The 14,466-nt window shown below is 35.9% G+C and overlaps 1 protein-coding gene across 3 annotated transcripts in view; it reads right to left on the bottom strand.

Moving 5' to 3' along the window:
* Positions 1 to 14,466, bottom strand: part of PDK3 (pyruvate dehydrogenase kinase 3) — a 150,522-nt gene that overhangs the window by 45,421 nt on the left and 90,635 nt on the right. For all 3 annotated transcript variants that reach the window (XM_007493406.3, XM_001362332.5, XM_007493407.3), the window contains exons 4-5: positions 3,049 to 3,233; positions 41 to 130 (exon numbers count right to left, since the gene is read on the bottom strand). In XM_007493406.3, coding sequence (XP_007493468.2) covers positions 41 to 130; positions 3,049 to 3,233 — 275 coding nt within the window. The remainder of the gene's footprint in view (positions 1 to 40; positions 131 to 3,048; positions 3,234 to 14,466) is intronic.

Raw genomic sequence — 14,466 nt, 5'->3', positions numbered from 1 at the left:
TTCTACCTTTTAGACAAGAATATTTATTTGATTTCCTTACCTTTCACTACTTCAGCCACGTTACAGTTGGGATCAATACTTCCAATGTGTTTAGGATGACTAGGATTAGTGTCATCACCAAAAAGGAGTGCTTAAAGGTAAAGAAGAAAAAGATGAGTAAATATACCTTTAGTGAATAGCAAAACAGAGAAGCATGAGTGAATTTCTTAAAGGATTCTCCTTTTTGTAAAATAGAGTTAAAGAGTCTGCATATATGAGCAAAATAACAGCTACCAACAAATTCACATAAAGAGTTTAATAAAGTAGACCAAAGCTAAGAGAGAGTGTCACTACTGGCAAGGCACTTAAAATGAGAGAAATTTGCTTTAAACAAATGTTTTGTCTAAAAGAACAAATCAAGAACTTCTTTTCCACCAAAATGAATTAAAAAGGTGAACCTTAAAAATTTTTTTTCTTGTTTGCATACAGAATCCTACTCTAGAGCTTCAGTTAAATATTTATAATATGCTGGCTAGAATTTTCAAAACTCAATACATAGAATGGCAGATGCAGAGTACAGACTGAAATGTCTTTCTATCCTTTATTTTGGCATGGCCAATGTGGGAATTTGTTTTGCTTGATTAGACACCTTTGTAACAGGCATTTTCTCTTTCTCAATGTACTCCCCCCAACTGATTCTTGTTGTCTAAAAAAAGTGAAGTTAAGTTTTAAAAAAAATTATTTCACAGGGCTAAATAGTTTTCAGTATTAATGGATGCAACATTGACTGAAGTGTTTCATAAATAAGACACGAAAATCATATGCCAATACATGACAAAAAATCTCAAAACTAGTCATCTCATCTAGCCCATTAATTTCTCTTCAACCAATATTTTCTCAGAAAATACTTCACGTGAAGGAAAAAGCTATGAAAAAAGCCATCCAAGGGGGCAGCTGGGTGGCTCAGTAGATAGAAAGCCAGGCCTGGAGATGGAAGGTCCTAGGTTCAAATGTGGCCTCAGACACTTCCTAGCTGTGTGACCCTGGGCAAGTCACTTAACCCCCATTGCCTAGCCCTACCACTCTTCTGCCTTGGAGCCAATATACAGTAGTGACTCCAAGACAGAAGGTAAGAGTTTAAAAAAAAAAAGGAGAAAGAACCATACTTTCCTGTTTATGATAGATAAAAAGTAGTTACAATGAAGGATCAACAAATGAACTAACATATTATCAGCAAAGAATATTACAAAGCAAGTTAAAATGACTTAATTAGAATTAACAAATTTTATGACTAATTTTTTTAAACCTGTACCTTCCATTTTAGAATCAATACTGTGTATTGGTTTTAAGGCAGAAAAGCAGTAAGGGCTGGGCAATGAGGAATAAGTGACATGAGCAAGGTTATGCAGCTTTGGTCTGAGACCAGATTTGAACCCAGGACTTCCTCTTTCTAGGCCTGGTTTTCATTCCACTGAGCTAACTAGCTGCCCCTGATGATCAAGTTTTATGAAGATTCTGAGGAAGATGTCTTGGCCAAAGTCTACATTTTTTTAGAACCATATTAAACAAACAGGATGAACTAAAAGCTGTAAATATCCTCTCTGTTCCTTCTTCTAAAAAAGATATTTTTTCCCTAGAAATATAGTTGTTTTTCCTTTTGCCTATCTACAGTGTGAAAAACATTACCCTCAATTATACAATTCCCATTAACCATAAAGTAAAATAAATTAGGTATGCTCATAACCAAAATGTCCCAGTTATAACAAAGTATGCAAACACCATATAATCATAATGACCAAGTCTGGTACTGAAAAATATACGGAAATGCCTCTCTCTCTTCTTCTCGGAGATGGGGGGAGGAGCGGAACTATGCACAGAGATAGTATACAGTATATACTGTCTGATAAATTGTGTGTTGGTTAGTTTTGTTGAATTGCTTTTTTCCTCCCTTTTTTAAAAATTCTTTGTTACACAAGATAGTTCTCATGGTAGGAAATAGGAGAGGGATAAAATGAGAAATGAAGACTTGTGTTTGAAAGTTGTCTATGATAATTGCTAACTCTGTGTCCCTTGACTAGGGTCACACAATTTAGGCTCTGTAGGCCTCAGTTTTCTCATCTGCAAAATGTATGGTTGTACTAAATGGTCTCTGAAGTTCCTTTCACCTCTAAATCTATAATCTATATAAAATAAAAATACTTTTTTATTTTATATAAGATTATATAGCAACCTATATTATATATGACCTATATAACCTATATAGTGTGTGTGTGTGTGTGTATATATATACATATATATATGTATATATAGTAACCTAGCAGGAGTGAATTCTATCTCTGAATATGTACATAATGAAGTATATTTTGCATATTATCTTGAGATATAATAAACAGTAGTAGGCTTTCAGTTCTCTAACACATTGTACTGCAAGAGAATTATTTTTAACTGAGTAAATGTTAGACAATCTTGATTTTGTAATGCTAGAGGTGGCTAAAGCATTGAAAATGGCCAGTCTTATATTAGGAATGCTGTTTCTATCAACAAAAATTCAAGTTGGTAAAGGTAAAGTCAGAAAATGTTTAAACACACACACACAAAAGGCAAAACCAGAAAGGGAGACACATTTGTTCTGATAATAGGTTTTAAAAATTTCAAATCCTAAAACAAAAACCAAAGATTGGTAGGCAGAGATAATGTAATTGAGGGTTTATTAATGCCTTAAAATTTGTTTCTGATCCCATCTTTCATGTGTTAAAAAGGAAAAAATTACTTAGCCTTCGTCTTACAGTCTGAGGCACCAATAAGAGCTCCAATTTAGATTTTAACATTTTTAAATGGACAACTTCTATTTTCTGTCAAGTGGCTCAGATTAATAATTACTAGTCATATCAAATTTTATTCTATCTAGCTACAACCTGTCACAATATGCCATATGACTTCTTTTCATCCTGGAATGTTAGTCAGTCATCAGTGAGGAAAGGAAACTTCAAATCAATGCAGCATCCTGGCATTTAGGAACAACAATTCTAATTGTCTTTTCAAGGGTAGGAAAACAAAACCCCAACTTACTGTGCTGGTTAATAAGCATGCGAAAAGAGATGCGGTTGGTATAAAACCGATCCAGAAAATACTGGATGTTACTGCTAATGAAAGGATCAAAACCATACTTCTCCTTGTATTCAATCACCCCTTGTGCCATGGTAGGAACCACATCATTGTGTCTATTTCTGACTTTAATGAGGTCTTGTAAAAAGCTGTGGAGGAGGAAAAGAGACAGAGAAACTGATTAGTGTATGAAAATGCTTTAAGTCTTCATTTCTTAATAGGGCTGAAGTCTGGAGACTTCCCATTACTTAAAGTGGTACACATTTGCTTACCTATTCCAAAGTTAAAGGAATGACTAGTATTTAGTACAATATACAAGATAGTCTTGCTTGCTAAGATAAATTACAGTCCTCAATTGAAGCTCAGAGCTTTTTTTAGTCAAATATTTCTCCCATCAGACACACTTTCTCCAAATATATACAGAGAAAAGTGAAAAATTTAAGTATATCAGCATCTATTGTGTATTTATCATGCATGGTCTGATTTATAGAAGTGTTCTTCCAACCCCACCCCCCATTAGAATGTAAATATTTCGGGGACAGGGATTTTTTTTTCTTTTTCTCTGTATCCTTGACATTTAACACACTTGCTAGTACATAGTAAGTACTTAATATATGCTTGTTCATTAACTTAAAATAAATTTCAACAACTCATTGCTACTTTTTGGCATATATCATATCATATATTATGAAATTGTATGACTATTATGCTAAAATAAAGACTTATTAATAGGCTCTTAAAAGTAAAAAAATCTTTTAGGTATTTCTTTAATATTAATAAAACTAAAAATATCTTACTCTAAATCTTTAAATTCCTCAGAAACAACATATAAAGAGAAGGGAGGAGGTGAACCAAAATACACTAATAATTTAATAATTCTGTATTTTTATCCTTCTCCAGATAGTTGAAGATTTATCTTCTTATTCTCCCACCCCTTACAAATATAATTTAAAAATATACAACAACCAGGATAAGAATAAAGATAAAAAGTAAAATGATCATTGGTGATTGGCTAGGGATAAGACAGAATGTCCAAGAAGGAAGAGCTCTGAAAATGTTGTGAAGGACACAGATTGAGCATTGCTATTAATGTGAATTCAAATTATGTCTCAGATAAATAGTAGCTGTGTGTCCCCTGGGCAAGAAACTTAATCTGTTTGCTTCGGTTTCCTCATTGGTAAAAATGGGGAAATTAAAAGAACCTACTTCACAGAGTTATAAGGATCAAATAATACTTGTGTAATGCTTGGTGTTTTTGCTTGTTCCCCTATCTTTCTTTCAAGAGCAAACTGTTCTATAACAACAGTATAATGAGACAGAATTTAATAAATAAACAAAAGCAAAGAAGCAAGAGTTCTCCCAGTTTCTATATGCTAACTATAAGCAGCTTTGGAGTAGAAAAAAGCTTGGAACTTCCCTCAAAGCCAATGCCTTCCCAATTCTACATATACTTCACTGCTCTCATTTCCTCATTATGGTGAGTATAGTGTTACCCAACAAAAAAATTAACAAAATCTAACAGAACTTTTATTAGTAACACCCATGAATACATTAAGAAATAGAAGTCAATTATCAGTATAAATCAATGGGCTCTTTATAAATGGCCCAACATATTGTAAACTTTTCAAAATTTCCAAGTTAAATTGACAAATAATTATAATAAAGAGGTTTCTCATCTTATTGGGTCATGTCATTCCTCAGGACAGGAAATTTATTCCAAAATAGTCTTCCACTATTACCAATCCAGAATGCATTTGTGTTTCTATAAAGAAGACAGGGAACACAGCCCATTCCTTTTGCAAGGTATAAACCTACTTTTCAGCAGTATCTCAAATAACTCCTATTTTTTCAAATTTGCCTCCAAAGTACAAGGGAAAAAAAATCTACAAATGCCAAAGCTAGATGTAACAGTGGAAAACTTCTTGTAATCTCCATTTTTAAATGAAATTGATCTGGAACATTCATCTATCAGGTCCCATCTAACAAGCCAGTGGAATGAATACAGGACAGAGTTGTTTACACAACCAATAAAATATCAAATGCTGGTACTCCCATGACGTTTGTTTGTATTTACTTTTTCCTTTCATATTCAGGATGGTTTGTTCACTCTATCAAAATCATGTATATCTATTTCTTAAGATTAGTTTTATGCTGAAACATACATTTAAGAAGGTAGAATAACAATAATCTAAGCTCTATAGCTTACCAAAGCTATTTTCATATGCATATACCCTGTAATTCTTTAGGTTGCTTGAATTTCAGTCACATTACTTCAGTACTAACTTAACTTCTAAGAAAAGTCTCCCTAAAACTCTCTTTCACAGAGTCATGTCAACAGTCTTCTATATCATTACTTGTCAACCTCTTACTGTCCTTTGCCAAAAACATCAGGCTAATTGTCTATATTTTCCAGTCTGGCTGCTAAGTAAATTTTCTAATCTATCTACAACTTGGAATAGGATCATTGAAAAAGAAAAAAAAAGGCATTAAAATTTTCTAAATACTTTGTTCTGATAATAGAAACCCACATCCTAAAAATATGTAACTACTTAATTCATTTTTTTAAACATTATTTTATTTGGTCATTTTCATACATTATTCATTGGAAACATAGATCATTTTCTTTTCCTCCCCCCTTCCTCCTGCCACCCCTCCCCTAGTCAACATGCGATTCCACTGGATATCACATGTGTCCTTGCTAAGAATCCATTTCCTTGTTCTTGGTATTTGCATTAGGGTGCTCATTTAGAGTCTCTCCTCAATCATATCCCCTCCGCCCCTGTAGTCAAACAGTTGCTTTTCCTCAGTGTTTTTACTCCCACAGTTTGTCCTCTGTTTGAGGATAGTTTTTTTTTCTTTCTCATAGATCCCTGCAGATTGTTCAGGGACATTGTAAAGCTGTCCATTATGTTCGATTGAACCACAGTGTATCAGTCTCAGTGCATAATGTTCTCCTGGTTCTGCTCCTTTCACTCTGCATCACTTCCTGGAGGTTGTTCCAGTCTCCATGGAATTCCTCCACTTGATTATTCCTTTGAGCACAATAGTATTTAGATCACCAACATATACCATAGTTTGTTCAGCCATTCCCCAATTAAGGGGCATCCCCTCATTTTCCAATTTTTTGCCAACACAAAGAGAGCAGCTATGAATATTCTTGTACAAGTCTTTTTCCTTATTATTTCCTTGGGGTACAAACCCAGCAGTGCTATGGCTGGATCAAAGGGCAGACAGTCTTTTATTGCCCTTTGGGCATAGTTCAAAATTGCCCTCCAGAATGGTTGGATCAATTCACAACTCTACCAGCAACGAATTAGTGTTCCCACTTTGCCACATCCCCTCCAGCATTCATTACTTTTCTTTGCTGTCATGTTGGCCAATCTGCTAGGTGTGAGGTGATACCTCAGAGTTGTTTTGATTTGCATTTCTCTGATTATAAGAGATTTAGAACATTTTTTCATGTGCTTATTAATAGTTTTGATTTCTTTAACTGAAAACTGCCTATTCATGTCCCTTGCCCATTTTTCAAATGGAGAATGGCTTGATTTTTTGTACAACTGGTTTAACTCCTTATAAATTTGAGTAATTAGACCTTTGTCAGAGGTTTTTGTTTGAAGATTGTTTCCCAATTTGTTGCCTCCTTTCTAACTGTAGTTACATTGGTTTTATTTGTAGAGAAACTTTTTAATTTGATGTAGTCAAAATTATTTATTTTACATTTTGTGACTCTTTCTAAGTCTTGCTTGGTTTTAAAATCTTTCCCTTCCCAAAGGTCTGACATGTATACTATTCTGTGTTCACCTAATTTACTTATAGTTTCCTTCTTTATGTTCAGGTCATTCACCCATTCTGAGTTTATCTTGGTGTAGGGTGTGAGGTGTTGATCCAAACCTAATCTCTCCCACATTGTCTTCCAATTTTCCCAACAGTTTTTATCAAATAGTGGATTTTTGTCCCAAAAGCTGGGGTCTTTGGGTTTGTCACAGACTGTCTTGCTGAGATCATTTACCCCAAGTCTATTCCACTGATCCTCCCGTCTTTCTCTTAGCCAGTACCAAATTGTTTTGATTACCACTGCTTTGTAATATAGTTTGAGATCTGGGACTGCAAGGCCACCTTCCTTTGTATATTTTTCATTATTTCCCTGGATGTCCTTGATCCTTTGTTCTTCCAAATGAACTTTGTTATGGTTTTCTCTAATTCAGTAAAAAAGTTTTTTGGAAGTTCAATGGGTATGGCACTAAATAGATAGATAAGTTTGCAAACTTATGTTAGCTCATCCCACCCATAAGCAATTATTGTTTTTCCAACTGTTTAGATCTAGTTTCAATTGTGTGGAGAGTGTTTTGTAGTTGTGTTCATATAGTTCCTGTGTTTGTCTTGGCAGATTGATTCCTAAGTATTTATATTGTCTCGAGTGACTTTAATCTTTCTAATTCTTGTTGCTGAACTAGGTTGGAGATATATAGAAATACTGATGACTTATGCGGGTTTATTTTCATTCCTGAAACTTTGCTAAAGTTGTTGATTATTTCAACTAGCTTTTTGGTTGATTCTCTAGGATTCCTAAGGTAAATCATCATATCATCCACAAAGAGTGACAGCTTGGTCTCCTCATTGTCAATTTTAATACCTTCAATTTCTTTTTCTTCTCTAATTGCTACTGCTAGTGTTTCTAGTACAATGTTAAAAATAGAGGTGATAATGGGCTTCCTTGTTTCACTCCTGATCTTATTGGGAAGGCTTCTAGTTTATCCCCATTGCAGATGATGTTTGCTGATAGTTTTAGATATATACTGTTTATTATTTTTAGGAAAGGCCCTTCTATTCCTATATTTTCTAGTGTTTTCAATAGGAATGGGTGTTGTATTTTATCAAAGGCTTTTTCTACATCTATTGAGATAATCATGTGATTTTTGTCAGTTTGCTTGTTAATATGGTCAATTATGTAGATGGTTTTCCTAATATTGAACCATCCTTGCATTCCTGGTATGAACCCTAACTGATCATAATGGATAACTCTTGGGATGACTTGCTGGAGTCTTTTTGCTAGTATCCTATTTAAGATTTCTGCATCTATATTTATTAGGGATATTGGCCTATAGTTTTCTTTCTCTGTTTTTAATCTGCCTGGCTTTGGGATCAGTACCACATTTGTGTCATAAAAAGAATTTGGTAGAACCCCTTCTTGGCTTATTCTGTCAAATAGTTTGTATAATATTGGGATTAGTTGTTCTTTGAATGTTTGATAGAATTCATTTGTGAATCCATCTGGACCTGGGGATTTTTTTCTTAGGGAGTTCTTTGATGGCTTGTTTAATTTCTTTTTCTGATATGGAGTTGTTTAGGTAATTTATTTCTTCTTCTTTTAGTCTAGGCAATTTATATTTTTGTGTATTCATTGATATCACCTAGATTGCCATATTTGTTGCCATATAATTGGGCATAGTAGTTTTTAATGATTGCCTTAATTTTGACTTCATTAGAGGTGGGGTCTCCCTTTTCATCTTGGATACTGTCAATTTGGTTTTTTTCTTTCCTTTTTTAAATTAGACTACTAGTACTTTGGGTGCATGGGGTGCTCAGGGAGGAGTAATATCTCTGGTATGGAAAGCTTGTCGTGCCCTCCTAGGGCAGCTCTCCAGCCTCTGACCTCCACCTGACACCCAGCTCTCACTTGTGGCTCCTAGTAGCTGCATGTGGAAGTGGCCACACCCCGGGCAATGGCTTTGACAGGCCGGCTAAACCTTGTGAGGGTAGCCTTCGGGTTATAGACCCCTGGTGGACCAGGGCCTTGCTCACCCAGCATGTGAAGACTGCTTTGGCTGAACCGACGGAAGAAACCAATAAGAAGGTTCAATGGCTGAGATGGCGACGCAGCAAAGCACTGTGGAGTGCTTAGGACGTGTTGGAGCACAAAAGACAACACTGCCATCCAGTGCAGCTGAGGAAGTCTCCAGGTGTAACGACTTTTCGTGCCACTGGACCCAGGCTTCCAATGCCGAGAGAGTGGGGCTGTCTCTGTGCACCGCCTTTTCCACTTAAATCTCCTTCACACACAAGTGTTTTTGTGCACACTCATCTATCATAGATGAAAACGCACAAAGACAATCGTCATCCTCGGTTACTGAGAGACTACTACTATACTAGTACTTTGTCTATTTTATTTGTTTTTTCAAAGTACCAGCTTCTAGTCTTATTTATTAGTTCAATAGTTCTTTGACTTTCAATTTTGTTAATTTCTCCTTTGATTTTTATGATTTCCAATTTAGTTTTTATTTTGACATTTTAAATTTGTCCTCTTTCTAGTTTTTAAGTTGCATGCTCAATTCATTTACCTCTTCTCTCTCTGATTTGTTGATAAATACACTCAGGGGCATAAATCCCTCCCCCCCCCCCCCCCCGAGTACTGATTTGACTGCATCCAATATTTTTTTTATAAGTTGTTTCCTCATTAACATTCTCTTCAATGAAATCAGTAATTGTTTCTTTGATTTGTTCTTTGACCAACCAATTTTGAAGAATTAGATTAGTTTCCAATTACTTTTAAATCTGCCTTTTCACAAGCCCTTATTCATTATGATTTTTATTGCATTATGGTCTTTCCTACATTTGCTTGCAATGTTTTTATGACCTAGTACATGGTCAATGTTTGTGTATGTGCCATGTGCTGCTGAAAAGGAGATATACTCCTTTTTATCCCTATTTATTTTTCTCCAGATGATCTATTAGCTCTAATTTTTCTAACATTTCATTCACTTCCCTTACTTCTTTCTTATTTGTTTTTTGGTTTGATTTATCTAGTTCTAATAGAGGAAGGTTAAAATCCCACACTAGTATGGTTATACTATTTATTTCCTCCTTAAGTTCCTATAGTTTCTCCTTTAGAAATCTGAATGCTGTACCATTTATATGTTGAGTATTGATATCTTTGTTATTTATACTGTGTTTAATCAAGATGTAATTACCTTCCTTATCTCTCTTAATCAAATCTACTTTTGCTTTAGCTTTGTCTGAGATAATTGCTACTCCTGCCTTCTTTGTCTCAGTTACAGCCCAGTAAATTCTGTTCCACCCTCTTTCCTTTACCCTGTGTATGTCTACCTGCCTCAAGTGTGTTTCTTGTAGACAACATATGGTAGGATTCTGGTTTTTAATCCATTCTGGTATCTGCTTCCTTTTTATTGGTGAGTTCATCCTATTCACATTCATAGGTATGATTACTTCTGTCTATTTCCCTCCATTTTGATTTTCTCCTGTGAAGATGGGATTAACTCTCTCCTCTTCCACTTTTAGATTTATTCACCAGAAGCATATACAACCCCACTTATCCTTAAATATGGGGAGGTCTGTGACCCACATGTGCAAAAGGGGGTGATGAATCAAAACCCATTGACTGCCCCCTGGGAATTCCTAAGCAAAGCTAAAGCTGTAATTGGTTCATGTAAAGCAGAAGGAATGCACAGGAAGTGACTCAAAGAAGCATCTTTAAAAGCAACAGCAATTTCCTGTGGAGTCAGTTCTTCTGAGTTGGGAGTTGAAGGCTGGTGAAGGATCTGCTTCCTGGACCTGAGACTATGAAATTTGGTTTGACTGTTCTTGAAACTCTCCCTTTGAACTACCACATGGGTGAGTGAAAAGGTTGACTCCTTTTCCTGGCTTTTTTGGAGGTACTAGTCTCTGGAGAGGCCCCTCATCTTAGAGGAGGTCTTGTGGCTAGAACCCTTGTTTGATTTGCCTCTGGGTCCCTCTTTGATGGGGCCTCTGAAGCCCTGCCTGGTTTTGACCGGGCCAGAGTAATTATCTACTCTCTCTCAGATTTCCTTACTTTCACTTTCTCCTTTTGTAAATACACTACCATAAAGTCATCCTGACTTGAGCAATATATTTTTGGCAACTACAATTTTGATACATTTAGTACAACCTTTAATTTTTAACCCTTAACACTCTTAGATTCTGCCTTTTCTCTTATCCCTCTTATCCTCCCCCTCCAACATTTTGCTTTTAGTCAGTCTCCCTCTTTCCCTTCCCTAATGTTACTCCCCTTCCCAGCATCTCCTCTCTTATGATTCCCCCCTTACTACAGTGCCCTTTAAATGACCCTCCATCTTATCTCTCCCTTGTATTGCTCCCCCTCACCAGCTTATTTATTACCCTTCTACTTTTCTATAGGTCATGATACAGTTCTCTGCTCCAATAAATCTGATTGTTCTTCCCTCTCTGAGTCAATTTCAATTCACATAAGATTTAAGTATTACCTGTCTCCAACCTCTTTCACCCTTGATTGTATTGGTCTTCTCCCCTATTCCTTACCATGTGCTTCTTTAATATATTCACCCCATTTTATCTCTTTTCCCATTTCTCTTGGTATTATCCTCTTTTTTTACCTAGTTTTTTAAATATATTTTTTGACATATTCCATAGTTTGTCACTGAACCTTCTAAGTATACTTCTAGATACCCTAATGATAATAACAATTTTTAAGAGTTACCAATATCATCTTTTCTTATAGGAATACAAATCATTTGAACTTATTGGATCCCTAAAAAAAAGTCTTTTCCCCCTTTCTTAATGACCTTTTTGTGATTCTCTTGAGTTCTGTGTTTGGGCATCAAATTTTCTGTTTGTCAGGTCTTTTCTTTAGGAAAGCTTGGAAGTCTTCTATATTAAGTGACCACTGTTTCCCCTTCAAGAATATAATCAATTTTGCTGGATAGTTGATTCTTGGTTGTAGGCCCAATTCCCTTGCTTTTCAGAGTATCATATTCCCTGCCTTCTGGTCCTTAAGTGTGGATGCAGCCAGGTCCTGTGTTATCCTAACTGTGGCTCCATGATATCTGAATGGTTTCCTTTTAGTATCTTGTAGTATCTTTTCCTTTGTCTGATAGTTCTTGAACTTGGCTATAACATTCCTGGGCATTGTCAGTTGGAGATTTAATGCATGAAGTGATCTGTGGATTCTTTCAATCTCTACTTTACCCTCTTGTTCAAGAATGTCAGGGCAGTTTTCTTGGATAATTTACTATAGAATGTTGTCTAGGTTTTTTCTTTTGTCATGATTTTCCAGTAGTCCAATAATTCTTAAATTGTCTTTTCTGAATCTATTCTTTAGGTCTATTGTTTTATCAATGAGGTGTTTCATATTTTCCTCAAGTTTTTCATTCTTTTGATTTTGTTTTATAGACTCTTGATGTCTTGTGAAGTCATTTACTTCTAGTTGTTGGATTCTAATTTTTAAAGACTGAATTTCATCACTGGCATTTTGGTCATCCATTTCCTTTTTTTTTATCTTTCACTTTCATCACTGGCATTTTGGTCATCCATTTCCTTTTTTTTTAATCTTTCACTTTCTTTGTCTCCTTTTCAAGCTGGTCAATTCTGGCTTTCAAGACAGTATTTTCTTGTTTTAGTTCATGTGCCTCTTTTTCCAGATGACTTATTTTGCTTTTTAAGTTCTTCTCCCAATTGTCTTCAGCCTCTCTTAATTGTTTTTTGAATTATATTTTGAGTTCTTCCAAGGTCTGTATCCAATTTACTGGAGTTCTTGCATTTTGCTTGGTGTTCCTTGGTCCTCCTCTGTTCCATTCGTTCTTTGTTCATTACCTGGATAGGAGCTGTTGATTGCAATTTTTTTTCTTTTTTGTTGTTTACTCATATTTTTTCCTTCTTCCCCCCAGTTATTAGCTGTAATCTTGCTCCTTTGTTTATTTACTAGATATGTAGGTTTGGGTGATTTTGTCCTGAAGGGGATTCTTCTCTCCTCTGTTGACTGACTAGATTCAGTTGATGGAGTATTAATGAGCCCTGAAATCAGATCTTCCTCAGCTGTCAGCAGAAGCTGAAGGGTTTAGTGAAGGTGTAGTTACTCTCATGCTCTTCTCTTTTCCTTTCTGCCAGCTTCCAAGTCTGAGTCCCAAGCTTACAGGGGCTCTCAGTGCAATCGGTGCAGGAGGAGTGTTGGAGACTGAGCTTCCTTGCCCTCTGAAAGCTTCTTATCCTCCCTACTGATAGATGGGATTAAGATGGGAGGAGCTGATCTGCAGAGGTAGATGCGCAATGGAAGCAAAACCTCAAGGCGGGTAGGGGCCCAAGATGGAGAGGAGTGGCAGATGGCTGCTACCTGTTTGCTCTCCTTTCTGCACCTCTCCTCCAGCTACCTCCCTGCCAGCTAGGTCACAGCCCTGAGCTTTGCACAGCTGTGGCAAAAAGGAACTCCCTCTGGGCTGGAGCCCTCTCCCAGAGATCCTGGTGACTGCTAGAGACTCAGCACAGTAGGTGGGGAAGGGGTCCTGAGACTTTTCTTCTTTTTTTCCCCTTAAACCCGAGAATTCATCCTTTGCTTCATACCTTTTAAGTTGAATGGAGTAGAAGGGTTTCCTGGATCTGTCCTGTTGTTAAGATTTGGTTTTCTGTCCCCTCGAAGCACTTCGTTTTTGATTGGCGTGGAAGTGTTTTCAGAGAGGATTTGACTTTTCCTACTTCTAAGTGACCATCTTGACTCCACCACCGAAAAGGCAGTTCTATAGATGGTACTCTGGCCTAAGTCTTATCTTCAACTAAGCATAATTGTATTATACTATCATTAAAAACAAAACCAAAAAAAGCTTTTAGAATAGTTGTAATGAACCTCAACATAATGTTATACTATAATCTGTAATTGTGTCTAAGCAAGTTCCTTCCAAAGTCAACTGTATTTAACTCACAGAGTCAGAAAACCAAACAAACTCAGTAGGGGACTACAATCTGAGAATAAGCTAAAGATCAGGTTCAAGGTTACTTAAGAATTGTGAGGACATATATAAATATACTGTCCAATATTTTATGAGAGCATTATGTAAAAAGGTCCTTAAATTTGTTGCATTTGAATGAAGAGCAAGGTAAAAGGTCACAGCAAAAATTAATGTTAGAAAATAATTAACAATCAGTTCTCTAAAAAAATTTGATATTTTTTAAGCCACTGTTGTTACTGGAAAGAACAATACACTTGATCTGAATTTAGACCCAACATCTTTCATTAACTAACTCATTATAATGAAAAGAATCTGGAGTTTGAAGATCCCAGTTTTATGTCTTAACTCTGCCACTTAATATGTAATGTCAGGTGAGTCACTCAACTGCTCTGAGTTTCGATTTCTTTTATTTTTCTTTTTATTGTTTATAGTTCTTTTCATTGTCCCTAACCACAATAGAGGAAAGTACCAGAGGAAATAGGCATACCTTTTCCTTTAAAAAGTCCAACTTAAGGAACAAAGACCAGTACTGAGGAATTTCTGCTACTCACATGCAAACATACTAGTAGAAAACAGGCTTTCTAAAGGCATACATTTAAATTAAATTCTGTGAAATACTCCACTCAGGACGCTATTTTTACAGCCACCACTG

This window comes from Monodelphis domestica, chromosome 4 (genome assembly GCF_027887165.1).
Source record: "Monodelphis domestica isolate mMonDom1 chromosome 4, mMonDom1.pri, whole genome shotgun sequence".
Taxonomy (NCBI): domain Eukaryota; kingdom Metazoa; phylum Chordata; class Mammalia; order Didelphimorphia; family Didelphidae; genus Monodelphis; species Monodelphis domestica.
This window is presented reverse-complemented; position numbering and strand designations above follow the sequence as displayed.